Source organism: Neoarius graeffei, chromosome 3 (genome assembly GCF_027579695.1).
Source record: "Neoarius graeffei isolate fNeoGra1 chromosome 3, fNeoGra1.pri, whole genome shotgun sequence".
Taxonomy (NCBI): Eukaryota; Metazoa; Chordata; class Actinopteri; order Siluriformes; family Ariidae; genus Neoarius; species Neoarius graeffei.
Window position 1 is genome coordinate 79,885,627 of NC_083571.1, and position 14,166 is coordinate 79,899,792.

Sequence of the window (14,166 nt, forward strand, 5' to 3'; positions counted from 1 at the left end):
AGTTGTACTGACCAGGATTCTGAAGGTCTTTATAACACGTTCCAAATTATTATGCAAATTGGATTTAAGTGTCAAAGATTACATTTTTTGTTTTTCAATTAAATTCATGGATGGTATTGTGTCTCAGGGCTCTTTGGCTCACTGAAATCAATCTCCGACACCTGTGATAATTAGTTTGCCAGGTGAGCCCAATTAAAGGAGAGCTACTTAAGAAGGACGTTCCACGTTATTAAGCAGGCCACAGGTTTCAAGCTACACTACCATTCAAAAGTTTGGGGTCACTTTGAAATGTCCTTATTTTTGAAAGAAAAGCACTGTTCTTTTCAATGAAGATCACTTTAAACTAATCAGAAATCCACTCTATACATTGCTAATGTGGTAAATGACTATTCTAGCTGCAAATGTCTGGTTTTTGGTGCAATATCTCCATAGGTGTATAGAGGCCCATTTCCAGCAACTCTCACTCCAGTGTTCTAATGGTACAATGTGTTTGCTCATTGCCTCAGGAGGCTAAGGCAGCTGGGCCATAGAAGGTTCACGCTGCACGCTACACGCTACACGTTCACGTGAAGAACCGGACCCTGGGCCATTAAACTTCATGCTTGGATGTTCACGTGTTGCGTCTGTTCTACTTTGACCGAGTAACCAACAATATGGACTCTTCGGATGACGACGATTGCCTCATTCTGCTTTTACTGAGACAGAGGAAGAGAAAAAGGAACAGAATTTGGAGCCGAGAACACTTCCTTCTGAGAGAAACCCGTGGTGAATTTCACCGAACATTCTATAATCTGCTTGACAATCCCGATGAAGAACTATTTTTCAATTATACCATTCAATTATATTTTTTCTGAAGTTTTCCCCTGAAAGCATAGAGTTATCTCCCTAGACCCGTTCTGATTGGCTGGCGTGGCGGTGACCGCATGCATTGACTGGAATTTCCATCTTCACGCCTAGAAAAAAGTGTGCATGTTCATTTCTCGCTTCACGCGTGAAGCGTGCAACGTGAACGCTGTTCTATGGCCCAGAGCAAGTCATGCTACGTTTGTCCACTTTTCTTTACACGCGTGTAGCGTGCAGCATGCAGCGTGCAGCGTGAACCTTCTATGGCCCAGCTGCCTAATGGATGATTAGAAAACCCTTGTACAATCATGTTAGCACAGCTGAAAACAGTTTAGCTCTTTAGAGAAGCTATAAAACTGACCTTCCTTTGAGCAGATTGAGTTTCTGGAGCATCACATTTGTGGGGTCGATTAAATGCTCAAAATGGCCAGAAAAATGGCTTGACTATATTTTCTATTCATTTTACAACTTATGGTGGTAAATAAAAGTGTGACTTTTCATGGAAAACACAAAATTGTCTGGGTGACCCCAAACTTTTGAACGGTAGTGTATATGGGAAAGAAAAAGGATCTCTCTGCTGCCGAAAAGCGTCAAATGGTGCAATGCCTTGGACAAGGTATGAAAACATTAGATACTTCACGAAAACTTGAGCGTGATCATCGTACTGTGAAGAGATTTGTGGCTGATTCAGAGCACAGATGGGTTCATGCAAATAAAGGTGTAGGATCCTCCAGAGGCTTGCAGTTGTGCATAAACCCACTATTCGGCCACCCCTAACCAATGCTCACAAGCAGAAACGGTTGCAGTGGGCCCAGAAATACATGAAGACTAATTTTCAAACAGTCTTGTTTACTGATGAGTGCCGTGCAACCCTGGATGGTCCAGATGGATGGTTGGTGGATGGCCACCATGTCCCAACAAGGAGGTGGCGGAGTCATGTTTTGGCTCGGAATCATGGGGAGAGAGCTGGTAGGCCCCTTTAGGGTCCCCGAAGGTGTGAAAATGACCTCGGCAAAGTATATAGAGTTTCTGACTGACCACTTTCGCCCATGGTACAAAAAGAACCGTGCCTTCCGTGGCAAAATCATCTTCATGCATGACAATGCACCATCTCATGCTGCAAAGAATACCTCTGTGTCATTGGCTGCTATGGGCATAAAAGGAGAGAAACTCATGGTGTGGCCCCCATCCTCCCTTGGCCTCAACCCTATTGAGAACCTTTTGGAGTATCCTCAAGCAAAAGCTCTGAGAGTGGGAGGCAGTTCACATCAAAACAGCAGCTCTGGGAGGCTATTCTGACATCCTGCAAAGAAATTCAAGCAGAAACTCTCCAAAAACTCAAGTTCAATGGATGCAAGAATTGTGAAGGTGATCTCAAACAAGGGGTCCCATGTTAACATGTAACTTGGCCTGTTAAGATGTTTTTGATCGAAATAGCTTTTGATTTCAGTAAATATGACCTCCTAATGCTGTAAATTCTGAAAATGACCATTTTCAGTTATTTACAGCCTATAAAATGTTTTGAAACTCTGTTGTGCATAATTTGGAACAGTGCATTTTGAGAGTTTGTTTGTTTAATTATTTTTGAAAAAAATACTGTTCTCATTGGGAGGTTTGTTCAATAAAATTCGATTTATACTCTAACGGTTGATGACTTATACTGACTCATTTGCATCGACCATTTAGGAAAATCAGAGAAAAATATCATTTGCATAATAATTTGGAACGCGGTGTATTGCTCTGTAGCATTTTTCCATTCGAGTTCACTGAGAATTTTAGGAAGCTCCTACTTCTTCACCATGATTGCGTCGTCTTGTGTGAAGTCTTCCCAAACAATAGGCGCTTTCAGACCGGAGGAACTTTTTCCATAGTTCTTAGAACCGTTGGAGGAAGTTCCTCCTTTTTTGTGTGTCTGCACTACAGGAACTGAGAACAATCATAGTTTTTAGAATGCTGTTTTTTGGGACTTTTAGCTCCATTCCCCGGTACTTCAGAGCAGGTACTCTCCCAGCACAAGAGGAACCATGAGTGATGCAAATGCATGGCGATTGGTTGAACACATGAGCTAATGCAGCACCAGCAACTGCTACTGTATTTTTAAAAGTCCATGTAAACAGCTCTTAGCATTAAAAATGGGAGGGGGGACATGGACAAATGGATAGACAATGAAGTCCAGGCTTCTTTGAATAAGATGTTCCAGAACAAGTTGCACCACCATGTAAAGTGGAGCAGGTTGTGTCCACTGGTGTCAAATTGTTCCGGAACAAATCGTGTTTACACGGGCAACTTGTTCCGGCGCAAGTGCCCATGTAAAAGCAGCATTCCATACAGACATGAGGAGAGATGAAATTTGTCTCTCTCTCTCTGGAGGTAGGTTTCATTCGCAAAGCAGGCGAAGCTGTAGCACACCGGCAGCTCCATAAATGGCAACTCTGAGCAGCTGGAGTTGACAAGCTGGCTAAAAGGTTACAATATGTATATACAAACAGCGACAGGCAAGGCCTTGTAAAGGGGAGCGCATACACAGTACAGTACACAAACAGCGTCTCCACCACCTCAGAGATGTCTGAGATTTACAGCTTCTGTACAGAGCCTGGCTTTCTTTAAAACAGCAGAAAATAGTTAGTCTTAACCAAAGCAAGTTTTGGGTTTTTTAATTGGTGGACCACATCAAGAAAGTAGTAAAAGTGCTGTTTTTGGTGTGAAGGACGCAAAGTGTGCGCGTACACTGATTTGGTGGAATTACGTATTAGTCGTTGCTGTGTTGTTGGGTGTGGGAGTTTTGTTTTTTTGTTGTTTTTTTTGGGGGGGAACCACTTTTGGCATTTAAGTCCTTGCCTAACACTATAATGTGCTCCACTTCCCAGCATGCACCAGGACAACTTTGGCTATCTGTGCATGATTATTCAGCCAGCTTTGAAGGAGGATGCAGGCTGGTACACGGTATCAGCCAAGAACGAAGCAGGCATTGTCTCTACCACAGCACGACTCGATGTTCACCGTAAGTATTCTACATGCATGTCCAGATCACATACAGATGTTTTACAACACCTTCAGCTTAACGCTCAAATGATACGGTCATGAAAGTGGACCTGGCATGAAACATTTTCATGTAATTTAGACCGAGGGCCAAACTCAGGTGACGTAGATGGAAGTGGCGTGTGTGTGTGTGTGTGTGTATAGATGCAGGCAATCCAAGCAACCCCCCTCCCCCTTCCTAACATCTTTACATCTTTACTTTACTACTGTTTTCCATCAACCACATATAGGTGGTGTTTACATTAGACCGTATCCGTCTCGTTTTCGTCGCGGATGCACTGTCCGTGCACATTAAAACGCCGGGAAACGACTCCACAGGCGGAACAACTTGAATCCGCCAGGGCCCACGTATTCAACCCAGTTCGTATCTGATCCGGTGCTGTGTAAACATTGAGGAACGAGGAAACGCAGTGCTGAGCTCTAGCTGACGTCGTCATTGGACAACGTCACTGTGACATCCACCTTCCTGATTCGCTGGCGTTGGGATCACACACACAGCGGCTCATGGTGCGTTCATGTGCTATGGGAATTATGGTAAATACCAAACGCCGACATGGAAAGCAGACATGAACGCCCCCTCTTGTGGTATTTTCCACTGGGCAACTCGTAGAAAATTTTGATACACGAGTTGCCGAGATGAGATGAACTTTAACCTTTCAACATGGCGGCGAGCGGTACAAGACTAGCTTATGAACCAAGAAAGAAGTGGTTTTCACCTACGGAAAGCTGACTCTCACCTTTTAAACGAGTCATGTTATGTATATTATATTATTATAATATGTATATTATAGCCTAATGCAAAATATTCTGTGGCTGTCCAAAGAACGCCAACAATGATCTAGATACTGGCTACTCTCATTGTGGCTACAGCCAAATTTCCAAAAACTGCATGGCATTCAATGTGTTAAGAAAATCTCTACTTGTCATGATGAGGAAATATTCAGCATTATTTACCTTTTGATAACTCATATTCCTGCTGCAGCTGATGAACAAGGCAATCTATAATTGTTTTAGCCAAATAACAGGCCTGATTCTGAATCTGGTCAACCATCTTTAATTTGTCAACAACAACAAAAGCATGTGAACACAACACACTGGTAAATACCACTTCCCAACTGGAAAATATCATCTTCCCATAGCACATGAACGCAGCATCAGTCCCGAATCACTGCTCATGCGCTTCACTCACTCGCTCTGTGAGCTGCACAGGGCCGGAGTGCGCACCCTCCAGAGGGTGTTCAGGGCGGAGTGATTTGGAGCGCAGGAGGAAGCGCTGAGCCACACTGAGGTTTATTTACACATTTCAACTTATTTACCTCCTTCAGGCGCTTAAACTCAGTGAGAACATGAACATCACAGCCAGGTGTGTTTATCTGCTGGAGGAGGTGTTCACTTGCCATCCTTCCACTTGCAAGTGGTGAGTGACTTGCACATGCCCGATATGCACTGGGATCATGTGACGTGCCGTCTAATTAGTCATGTGATTAACGTATCCGTGTATTGGCGTTGCTGTGTGCACGCGAATCGTTTTAAAAACGTTAATCTGATGATCTGCTGATACGGTCTAATGTAAACACCACCTTAAAATCAACTCTGTTACATGTGACAGAGTTCAAGAAGTTCACAAAGCATCATGCTACTGTTATGGGAGCGTCTTGTAGAGAGGACTTGTATAGTAACCATTAAAGCATGCTGGAAAGCCTTAGTTATAAATAAAACGATTGTGTATGTATAAAGTGCTAAATGTTTCCCTGACGCAAGTGTAATGTCATGCTGTCTTTGGGTCATCTCCACTTAAGGGTTATTATTATTATTATTATTCCATGCTTAATAAAAAGTTGTGCAAGATCGTTAGTGATTGTTGGTTTTTAATTGATCACTAGCTTTACCTAACTAAAGAAATTTCATTCTCTTTGCCTCCTAGACCAATATCAGCAGACACACACCCCAAAGCCCAAGAAGGTACGCCCTTCGACCAGCCGCTACGCCGCACTAACCGAGCGCGGTCTGGACGTGAAGGCAGCTTTCTTCCCAGACTCCAGCCCCCTGCCCCCTGGCACCCTGGTGGAGAGTGATGACCTGTAGAGGCTTGCTCCGGCTTGACACTATAAACCCTGACCCTATGAACCCAGTGCCACTGTCCCAGAAACAGACACCATCACGGCCATACCAGAGCGATCTGTCGACTGTTCTCCGATGTTTGAAGAAGCTCAGCCAAAGAAAATCAATCCCGGGGGGAAATCAGTTTTTTCCACAGAGAAATTCCAATTCATTACAAATTTGGAAGATTTTATTTTGGTCCTTGTGAGAAGAAGTGAGGAAGTGTGATAGGCATGGAAGTGAGGTCATATCCAGTTTCTTTCAGACTGTACACACACACTCTGCTTATTTGAAGGAGGAGGTCCTACACCAATGATCCCCTTTTCTGCCATAACTACATAGTGCCTGAGATATGATAAAATGCTTACAACAAAAATCTATTAATTTTCAATAAAGACAAAGAGCGAGTTCTGCATGTGTTACTATGGTGCCATTGTGTAGTACTTGATACTCAGTGCTTTAGTCTGTATTTGAGTTGCTGTTCGTTTTGTCGCAGAAAGACTTGTGGGTAATGGGGTGGTGTTTCTCAGAGAACATTCAGCATTGGATAGGTCTAATAGTTAGGTTTCTGTTAATGGCGTTCCCTTATTTGTCGCGAACTTTTTATGTGAACCACAGCAGTGTGAGTGTAGATAGACCGATCACACTACCACAGAGATCCACCAGGTCTGGATGCCGTAGATATTGCACAAGGCCAGGCTTTATTTTTATTTTTTTTTCTCCATCTTGTATTTTGGGCATAGGGAAGTGGATACAGGTGCCGAACTGGACTGAGATTGAATGAATGGTGTTTGTGGACATAAGTGACTGAGGTGGAGGGATCCTAGGAATGAAGGCAGTTTGGTGCAGGAATACTAGCTGAGGAGAACATGGCATGTACTGGCTGTGGCGAGATTACACTGTCACTTTAAATGGAAAGTGAATGTGAAGTAAAAATTACAGTTCAAAAGAATTTACATGATAGAAATTAGAGACACCAGTGATGCTGATGCTGTGGATGATAAAGGTTTTTTTTTTCTTTTTTTTTTCTGGTCATACAAACATACATGCACAAGTTCAAGTTATAGCAATGGCAGAAGTGTATTTAACACTTGCACACAACCGTGGACTCTTTTTCATATGAGGAAGACGGAGAACAGTGGAGTGGAGTATTTATAGCCAGATTCAGACATTAAATTATATTAGTGATTTTCTCATGGCTTTATGCACAGTCTTTAACTCTATATTTACCACCATTCGGATTATTTACACTTATATTTTTCTTCTTATTATACATACATACATACATACATACATACACACGTCACGCTGGTACTTGTATTACATTACAATATCGTAGTAAACTAGAATCAAGGGTAGCTGGATTGCGCAAATGTAAAGCTTGCAAAAATATAGCCTAGACATATGACTTCAACTCCTTTCGGTATGTTTTGTCTTTTTAGTTTTCTTTTCTTTTTGCTGTTACTTCTGTCTCAACACAATACATACTTAAGGACTGCTGAAAGATTTTGTTCTTTTAGTTCCAAGCTGATATGCCTGTATATGAAATGTTTCTTCTGACTTTTTTTTTTTTTTGCTTTTATGAACTATCTAAATAAAAATCTCTCTGGAAATACTAGGCCTGTAGGGAAATGTGCCTTTATTTGTTCAGGAATAAAACACTCAAAGCTGTGCTGTTGCAGAAAAATAATCAACTCCATATACAGTACTGTGCAAAAGTCTTAGGCACTGTTTTTTTTTTTTTCTTCATATAAACCTTGTTATAGATTTCTATTTGACGACTTTTACATTATCGAGTCGGTACAAAAACATTTTAGAGTCCAAATGTATGTTTTCCAGCACAAAATTAAATATTACAGGGGAAAAAATGCTTGTATCTGAGCAGCATATTCCATAAGAGAGCACGTTTCAGATTAAAAAAGAAAACATAATGAAGGCTGCTGGGTTTTGGTGCAAAATGAAGAAGTGAGTGTGACAGTCAAAGTGTCCAGAAGAACTGGGGCTGCTTCTGTAAGACGCTCAGTAAAACCTACAGCTCATTTCCTTATCAAACTGCACTCACTGTACCTGTGACTATTTTTTTTAAAGCAAAGGGTCGTCGCACACCAAATATTGACTGTTTAATTTATTATGGCTTACTGCTGTTTATTGTATTCTTTTTTTTTTAAACGTTGAAACATTTCATTATATTTAAGCCACTTTTAGTCTACAGTGCTTCTTTACACATGCCTAAGACTTTTGCACACTACTGTATATTGCTGATTATTTTCCTGTAACAGCACACGCTATGTTTTATTCCTTTTATACCACAGCACACTGACAACACTTGCAGTTTTCTTATTAATGACCGGTCATAATTTTGAACCATTTATGGAGACAACTTGTGTACTTCCTTTAGTATTAGGAACACCCGTACACCTACACATTCATAGAGTTATCTAATCAGCTAAACATGTGGCAGCAGCACAATGTGTAAAATCGGGCAGATACAGGTCAAGACCTTCAGTTAAATGTTCATAGCAAACATCAAAATTAAGAAAAAGTGTGATCTTTATGACTTTAACCATGGCATGGTTGTTTGTACCAGATGGACAGGTTTGAAGATTTCAGAAAGTGCTGATCTCCTGGGGGTTTTCACATACAACCGTCTCAAATATTGAGAATGGTGTGAAAAACAAGACATCCTGTGTGCAGAGAGTCTGTAGGCTGAATCACCTTGTTGATGAGAAAGATCAGAGGAGAACGAGCTGACAGGAAGCCTATAGTAACTCAATCACTCTTTACAATCACAGCGAGCAGAAAAGCATCTCAGAATGCACATCAAACATGAGGTGGATGGGCTACAACAACAGAAGGCCACATCAGGCTCCGTTCCTTTCAGCCAAGAACAAGAATCTGAAGCTATCATGGGCCCAAACTTAATGAAACTGAAAGGTTCAAGACTGGAAAAAGACCAAATAATTTTTTTTTTTTTAAAGATTTGTTTTGGGCTTTTTTCACCTTTATTGGATAGGACAGTGTAGAGACAGGAAATGAGCGGGAGAGAGAGACAGGGAGGGATCGGGAAATGACCTCGGGTTGGAATTGAACCCAGGTCCCCGGATTTATGGTATGGCGCCTTATCCACCCGAGCCACGACGCCCCCAGACCAAATAATTTTTAAATTAATCGTTGCCTGTCCAACTCTGCTACATGTGTATTTTTCAATATTAACAGGATGTTCTAGGGCGGCACGGTGGTGTAGTGGTTAGCGCTGTCGCCTCACAGCAAGAAGGTCCGGGTTCGAGTCCCGTGGCCGGCGAGGGCCTTTCTGTGCGGAGTTTGCATGTTCTCCCCGTGTCCGCATGGGTTTCCTCCAGGTGCTCCGGTTTCCCCCACAGTCCAAAGACATGCAGGTTAGGTTAACTGGTGACTCTAAATTGACCGTAGGTGTGAATGTGAGTGTGAATGGTTGTCTGTGTCTATGTGTCAGCCCTGTGATGACCTGGCGACTTGTCCAGGGTGTACCCCGCCTTTCGCCCGTGGTCAGCTGGGATAGGCTCCAGCTTGCCTGCGACCCTGTAGAAGGATAAAGCGGCTAGAGATAATGAGATGAGATGTTCTATGATTTCAGGTGACACATACAAATTATGTAGTGAGGATGAAGATCTAAAGAACATTTGTCGTTATATTCCACACTGATGCTTATCATGAACACAGCCTGCAGTGAGTCCAGATGAATCCTTACACACTCTTTAGGGATTTACCTAGTTTTGTTTCAGTTTATTTCAGAAAAATGAGCATCAACTGTTTTCAGGGCCTTTCTTACTATATAAGACCTGGTATGTGTATCTTTGCGTGTATGGTATCTCAATGACTGGAGGCAGAGTAAAGATGACATCATTCCTCGACTCAGATCCTCCACACGTTGACCTCTGACCTCATCCTTTGGCACAATGAGTGTACAGCCACAAGCCGACCCCCTACCATCCCCCCAAATCACTCAGTACGCTAAAAATAAACCTCAGCCCCACTCTTAATCCAGCTCAGCTGTACGTCTGTGATGAGAGGCTGAGCAAAATTTCTCTCATGGGAAGGGAGGATAAAACAAGAGTTCCTATTACACTGCAAGAAAGTATGTTCTGGTGTCATTTTTTAAAAATATAATCTCTGTGCTCTAAGAGTTTAAAATTAGTGTATGTGTGAAAAGATGAGATTATTCAGTTGCAAGCCCTGCAGTGAATCCTGTAAAATAAGTGCGATATATTACAGCACATGAATTACTAAGCTATTAAACTGTGTATATAGGATTCTCACATGGTTTCAAAGCTACACTATTTGACCAAAAGTGTGTGCACAGCTGACCGTCAACATAAACAGCTTTTAGATGCACACAATTTTACAGAATGTTACATTACAATTTCCCTTCACTAGAACGAAGAGGCCCAAACCTGTTCCAGGACGACAATGCCCCTGCGCATAAAGCAAAGCTCCATGAAGACATGGTGTAACCAGGTTGGTGTAGAAGAACTCGAGTGTCCAGCACAGAACCCTGACCTCAACCCCACTGAACACCGACTGCACCCTCTTCCCTGATATCAGTGCCGGATCTCACTAAAGCACTTGTGGCTGAGCACAAATCCCCACAGCTACAATCCAAAATGTAGTGGAAAGACATCAGAAAAGAGTGGAAGCTGTTACAGAGATGTGAAAAAGGAGACCAACTCTTTGTGCTGTCCACAAACTTTTGGCAGTACACAATGGTACTGGTATAATGCAGTCTAAAATGACGTTGTATTATGACTGAAAGTGATAAGCTTTAATGTGTGAGCGAGTTAGAGACATGTAGCATAAACTCTCTCCAAGTCAAGGATGTTCAATCTTATCCTTATAGGATCAGTTAAAGAACTGAAGGCAAATTTTTTTTATCTTCAAAATTCTATTTCTCATTTTATTAAATACAGGAATGCATTTCTGACGGCTATTTTGTCACTGCTTTAGCAAGTTATGAGTGTTTGAAATATGCTCTGTAATACACTACCGTTCAAAAGTTTGGGGTCACTTTGAAATGTCCTTATTTTTGAAAGAAAAGCACTGTTCTTTTCAATGAAGATCACTTTAAACTAATCAGAAATCCACTCTATACATTGCTAATGTGGTAAATGACTATTCTAGCTGCAAATGTCTGGTTTTTGGTGTAATATCTCCATAGGTATATAGAGGCCCATTTCCAGCAACTCTCACTCCAGTGTTCTAATGGTACAATGTGTTTGCTCATTGCCTCAGAAGGCTAATGGATGATTAGAAAACCCTTGTACAATCATGTTAGCACAGCTGAAAACAGTTTAGCTCTTTAGGCTACATCCACACGACAACGGCAACGAGATGTTATTTAAAAAAATATCGCGTCCACATGGGCAACGATCAGTAAAATATCAGGTCCATATGGCAATGCAACGCTTGCTGAAAACGATGCAATACACATGCCACACCTCTAGGTGCGCTGTAAGACGGTCCCTTCGGAGACACCAGAACAATAGAAGAAGTAAGGACGCATGCGCATAAACTATTATGCGCGAGACTTCATATTAGCCACAAAGTCAGAAAAATCTGTTCGTAAAATTACATTATAATGACCAAATACAATGAAAAGTATTTTTCCAGTCTCACCTGTGAAAGGTAATCCCATGTGATCTCGTTTGGACGGTAAACCTGTTGGTACAGTTAAACGCAGCACATGAATGAGGCATCTTTATTCTCTGCTTTGACCCATCCAATATGGCGGCGAGGATGACGTATGATTCTACGCGGAAGGCGGCGTCTTTAATGGTCCAGAATAAATTGAATGCTACACGTTCATCTCATCTCATCTCATTATCTCTAGCCGCTTTATCCTTCTACAGGGTCGCAGGCAAGCTGGAGCCTATCCCAGCTGACTACGGGCGAAAGGCGGGGTACACCCTGGACGAGTCGCCAGGTCATCACAGGGCTGACACATAGACACAGACAACCATTCACACTCACATTCACACCTATGGTCAATTTAGAGTCACCAGTTAACCTAACCTGCATGTCTTTGGACTGTGGGGGAAACCGGAGCACCCGGAGGAAACCCACGCGGACACGGGGAGAACATGCAAACTCCACACAGAAAGGCCCTCGCCGGCCCCGGGGCTCGAACCCAGGACCTTCTTGCTGTGAGGCGACAGCGCTAACCACTACACCACCGTGCCGCCCTGCTACACGTTGTTGGATTAATTTGTTCTTCTACGCCCTTTTTGAGGAATGTATTGTAGGACTTAAACCAACATCTGAAGAGGTGAGATCGCTCCTTTTTTTCCCTATTTTTGCTGGCGGGATTGACTCTGCCCTAAGGGCTATTCTCTCTCTCTCACTTTGCACCATTACACAATAAATATTCACAGTGAAAATATTTTGTAAGCGCGTTTCATGAACCAAGTTATAGGATTTGTTGACAACTCGCATCGAGTTCATTACACTTCTACCCGGCGTGAAGCACTCACAGTCATGTGGTTGTGACGTCATCGTAAACAAATCTGTTCTACTCATACAGACGACTTCGCAACGGCAACGTTGCCAGATCTTTCCACTCTGGAACCTGTTCTCAAAAGATTTCGTTTTGGGGCACCCAAAACGCCGGTGCCGTGTGGACGCCAGGCCGAAACGATAAACAATTGTATCGGATTCACCTGAATCCGTTGCCGTGTGGACAGGGTCTTATAGAGAAGCTATAAAACTGACCTTCCTTTGAGCAGATTGAGTTTCTGGAGCATCACATTTGTGGGGTTGATTAAATGCTCAAAATGGCCAGAAAAATGGCTTGACTATATTTTCTATTCATTTTACAACTTATGGTGGGAAATAAAAGTGTGACTTTTCATGGAAAACACAAAATTGTCTGGGTGACCCCAAACTTTTGAATGGTAGTGTACATCAGTCCATATGTCAAAGCAACGGCCGTAAACGAGATGCGTTGAGACCTGTGCGAGACATCGTAGGATGGAAGTAAAACATACAGCGGAAATCAAAGTGACTGACGTCTGCCAACCTTGTCAAAAGACGGGTGCGCCCTCTTTCGAATCCTGATGTAATCAAGCCGGAAGTTTTGTTTGTTCTGATAACAATCAGGAAAGTTTGAATAAAAGCAGGCAGTAATCGTCATTTAAACTCGTTTTTGTGCAATATTTCATTTGGAAAACAGTTTTCAAAATGGCGGCACTGACACCTGGCTGACACTTCGCATTTCGAAGTCTCGCACAAGTCTCGTGAAGATCGCGCAGATAAGCGACGCCTGCCGTGGACCAAACAAACGAAAATCAACATGGCTAAAAACCGAATAGGCTGATAAGTATAATATTTAATTGCAATTAGTTGCCAATACGAGTCACAATATAAGGTTACTAAAACCGAAAACGTAATTGAATAACACGTTAATTAAGAAATAAAGCAAGTTTAAAAATGACTTCAGTTCTCCTTTAAAAGGTTTTTCATTTCAACCAAGCACCAGGCTCCTGCTTGGTTGGAATGAAAACCTTTAGCTACACTGATGTTTTGTAGATAGGATTGGATACCCTTACTCGAAAACAGTGGTTCGCAAACCTTTTGTAGCCAAGGACCCTTGAGCTTTCTATTCCTGAAATACCCACTGATGGGACACATTAAGCCTGAGTTGACTTTGGTGCTTGGACCCCTAACTGTAATACCTTTGATAATATATGACACGGTAATTTCCATTACTGTAACCAAAAAAAAACAAAAACCCACAACTATAATTCACACGGATATCTGGTTGTTCCTGGACCCCAATTTGAGAACCACTGCTCTGAAATGACCAATAACTCACTTTATAAAGCACTACACATGAAATATTTGACAGAAATTCTAGACCTTGCACTTATTAGTGTCTGCAGGTCATGTTCCCAAAGACTGAACAACAGATTTTGCTGAATGGTGCAGTGTTGGTACATGTGTAATTTATATATTTATAATTTATGTGCACTACCGTTCAAAAGTTTGGGGTCACCCAGACAATTTTGTGTTTTCCATGAAAAGTCACACTTTTTTTTTTATTTACCACCATAAGCTGTAAAATGAATAGAAAATATAGCCAAGACATTTTTCTGGCCATTTTGAGCATTTAATCGACCCCACAAATGTGATGCTCCAGAAACTCAATCTGCTCAA

General features: G+C 42.0%; 1 protein-coding gene across 4 annotated transcripts in view; it reads left to right on the forward strand.

Moving 5' to 3' along the window:
- palld (palladin, cytoskeletal associated protein) overlaps window positions 1-7,589 on the forward strand; it is a 178,636-nt gene extending 171,047 nt beyond the window's left edge. For 2 of the 4 annotated variants that reach the window (XM_060917425.1, XM_060917426.1), the window contains exons 12-13: window positions 3,711-3,844; window positions 5,807-7,582. In XM_060917425.1, coding sequence (XP_060773408.1) covers window positions 3,711-3,844; window positions 5,807-5,967 — 295 coding nt within the window. In that variant the 3' untranslated portion in view covers window positions 5,968-7,582. Of the gene's footprint in view, window positions 1-3,710; window positions 3,845-5,806 lie in introns of all 4 variants that reach the window. The other 2 variants (XM_060917423.1, XM_060917424.1) reach the window with 2 other exon arrangements.
- The last annotated feature ends 6,577 nt before the right edge of the window (window positions 7,590-14,166 follow it).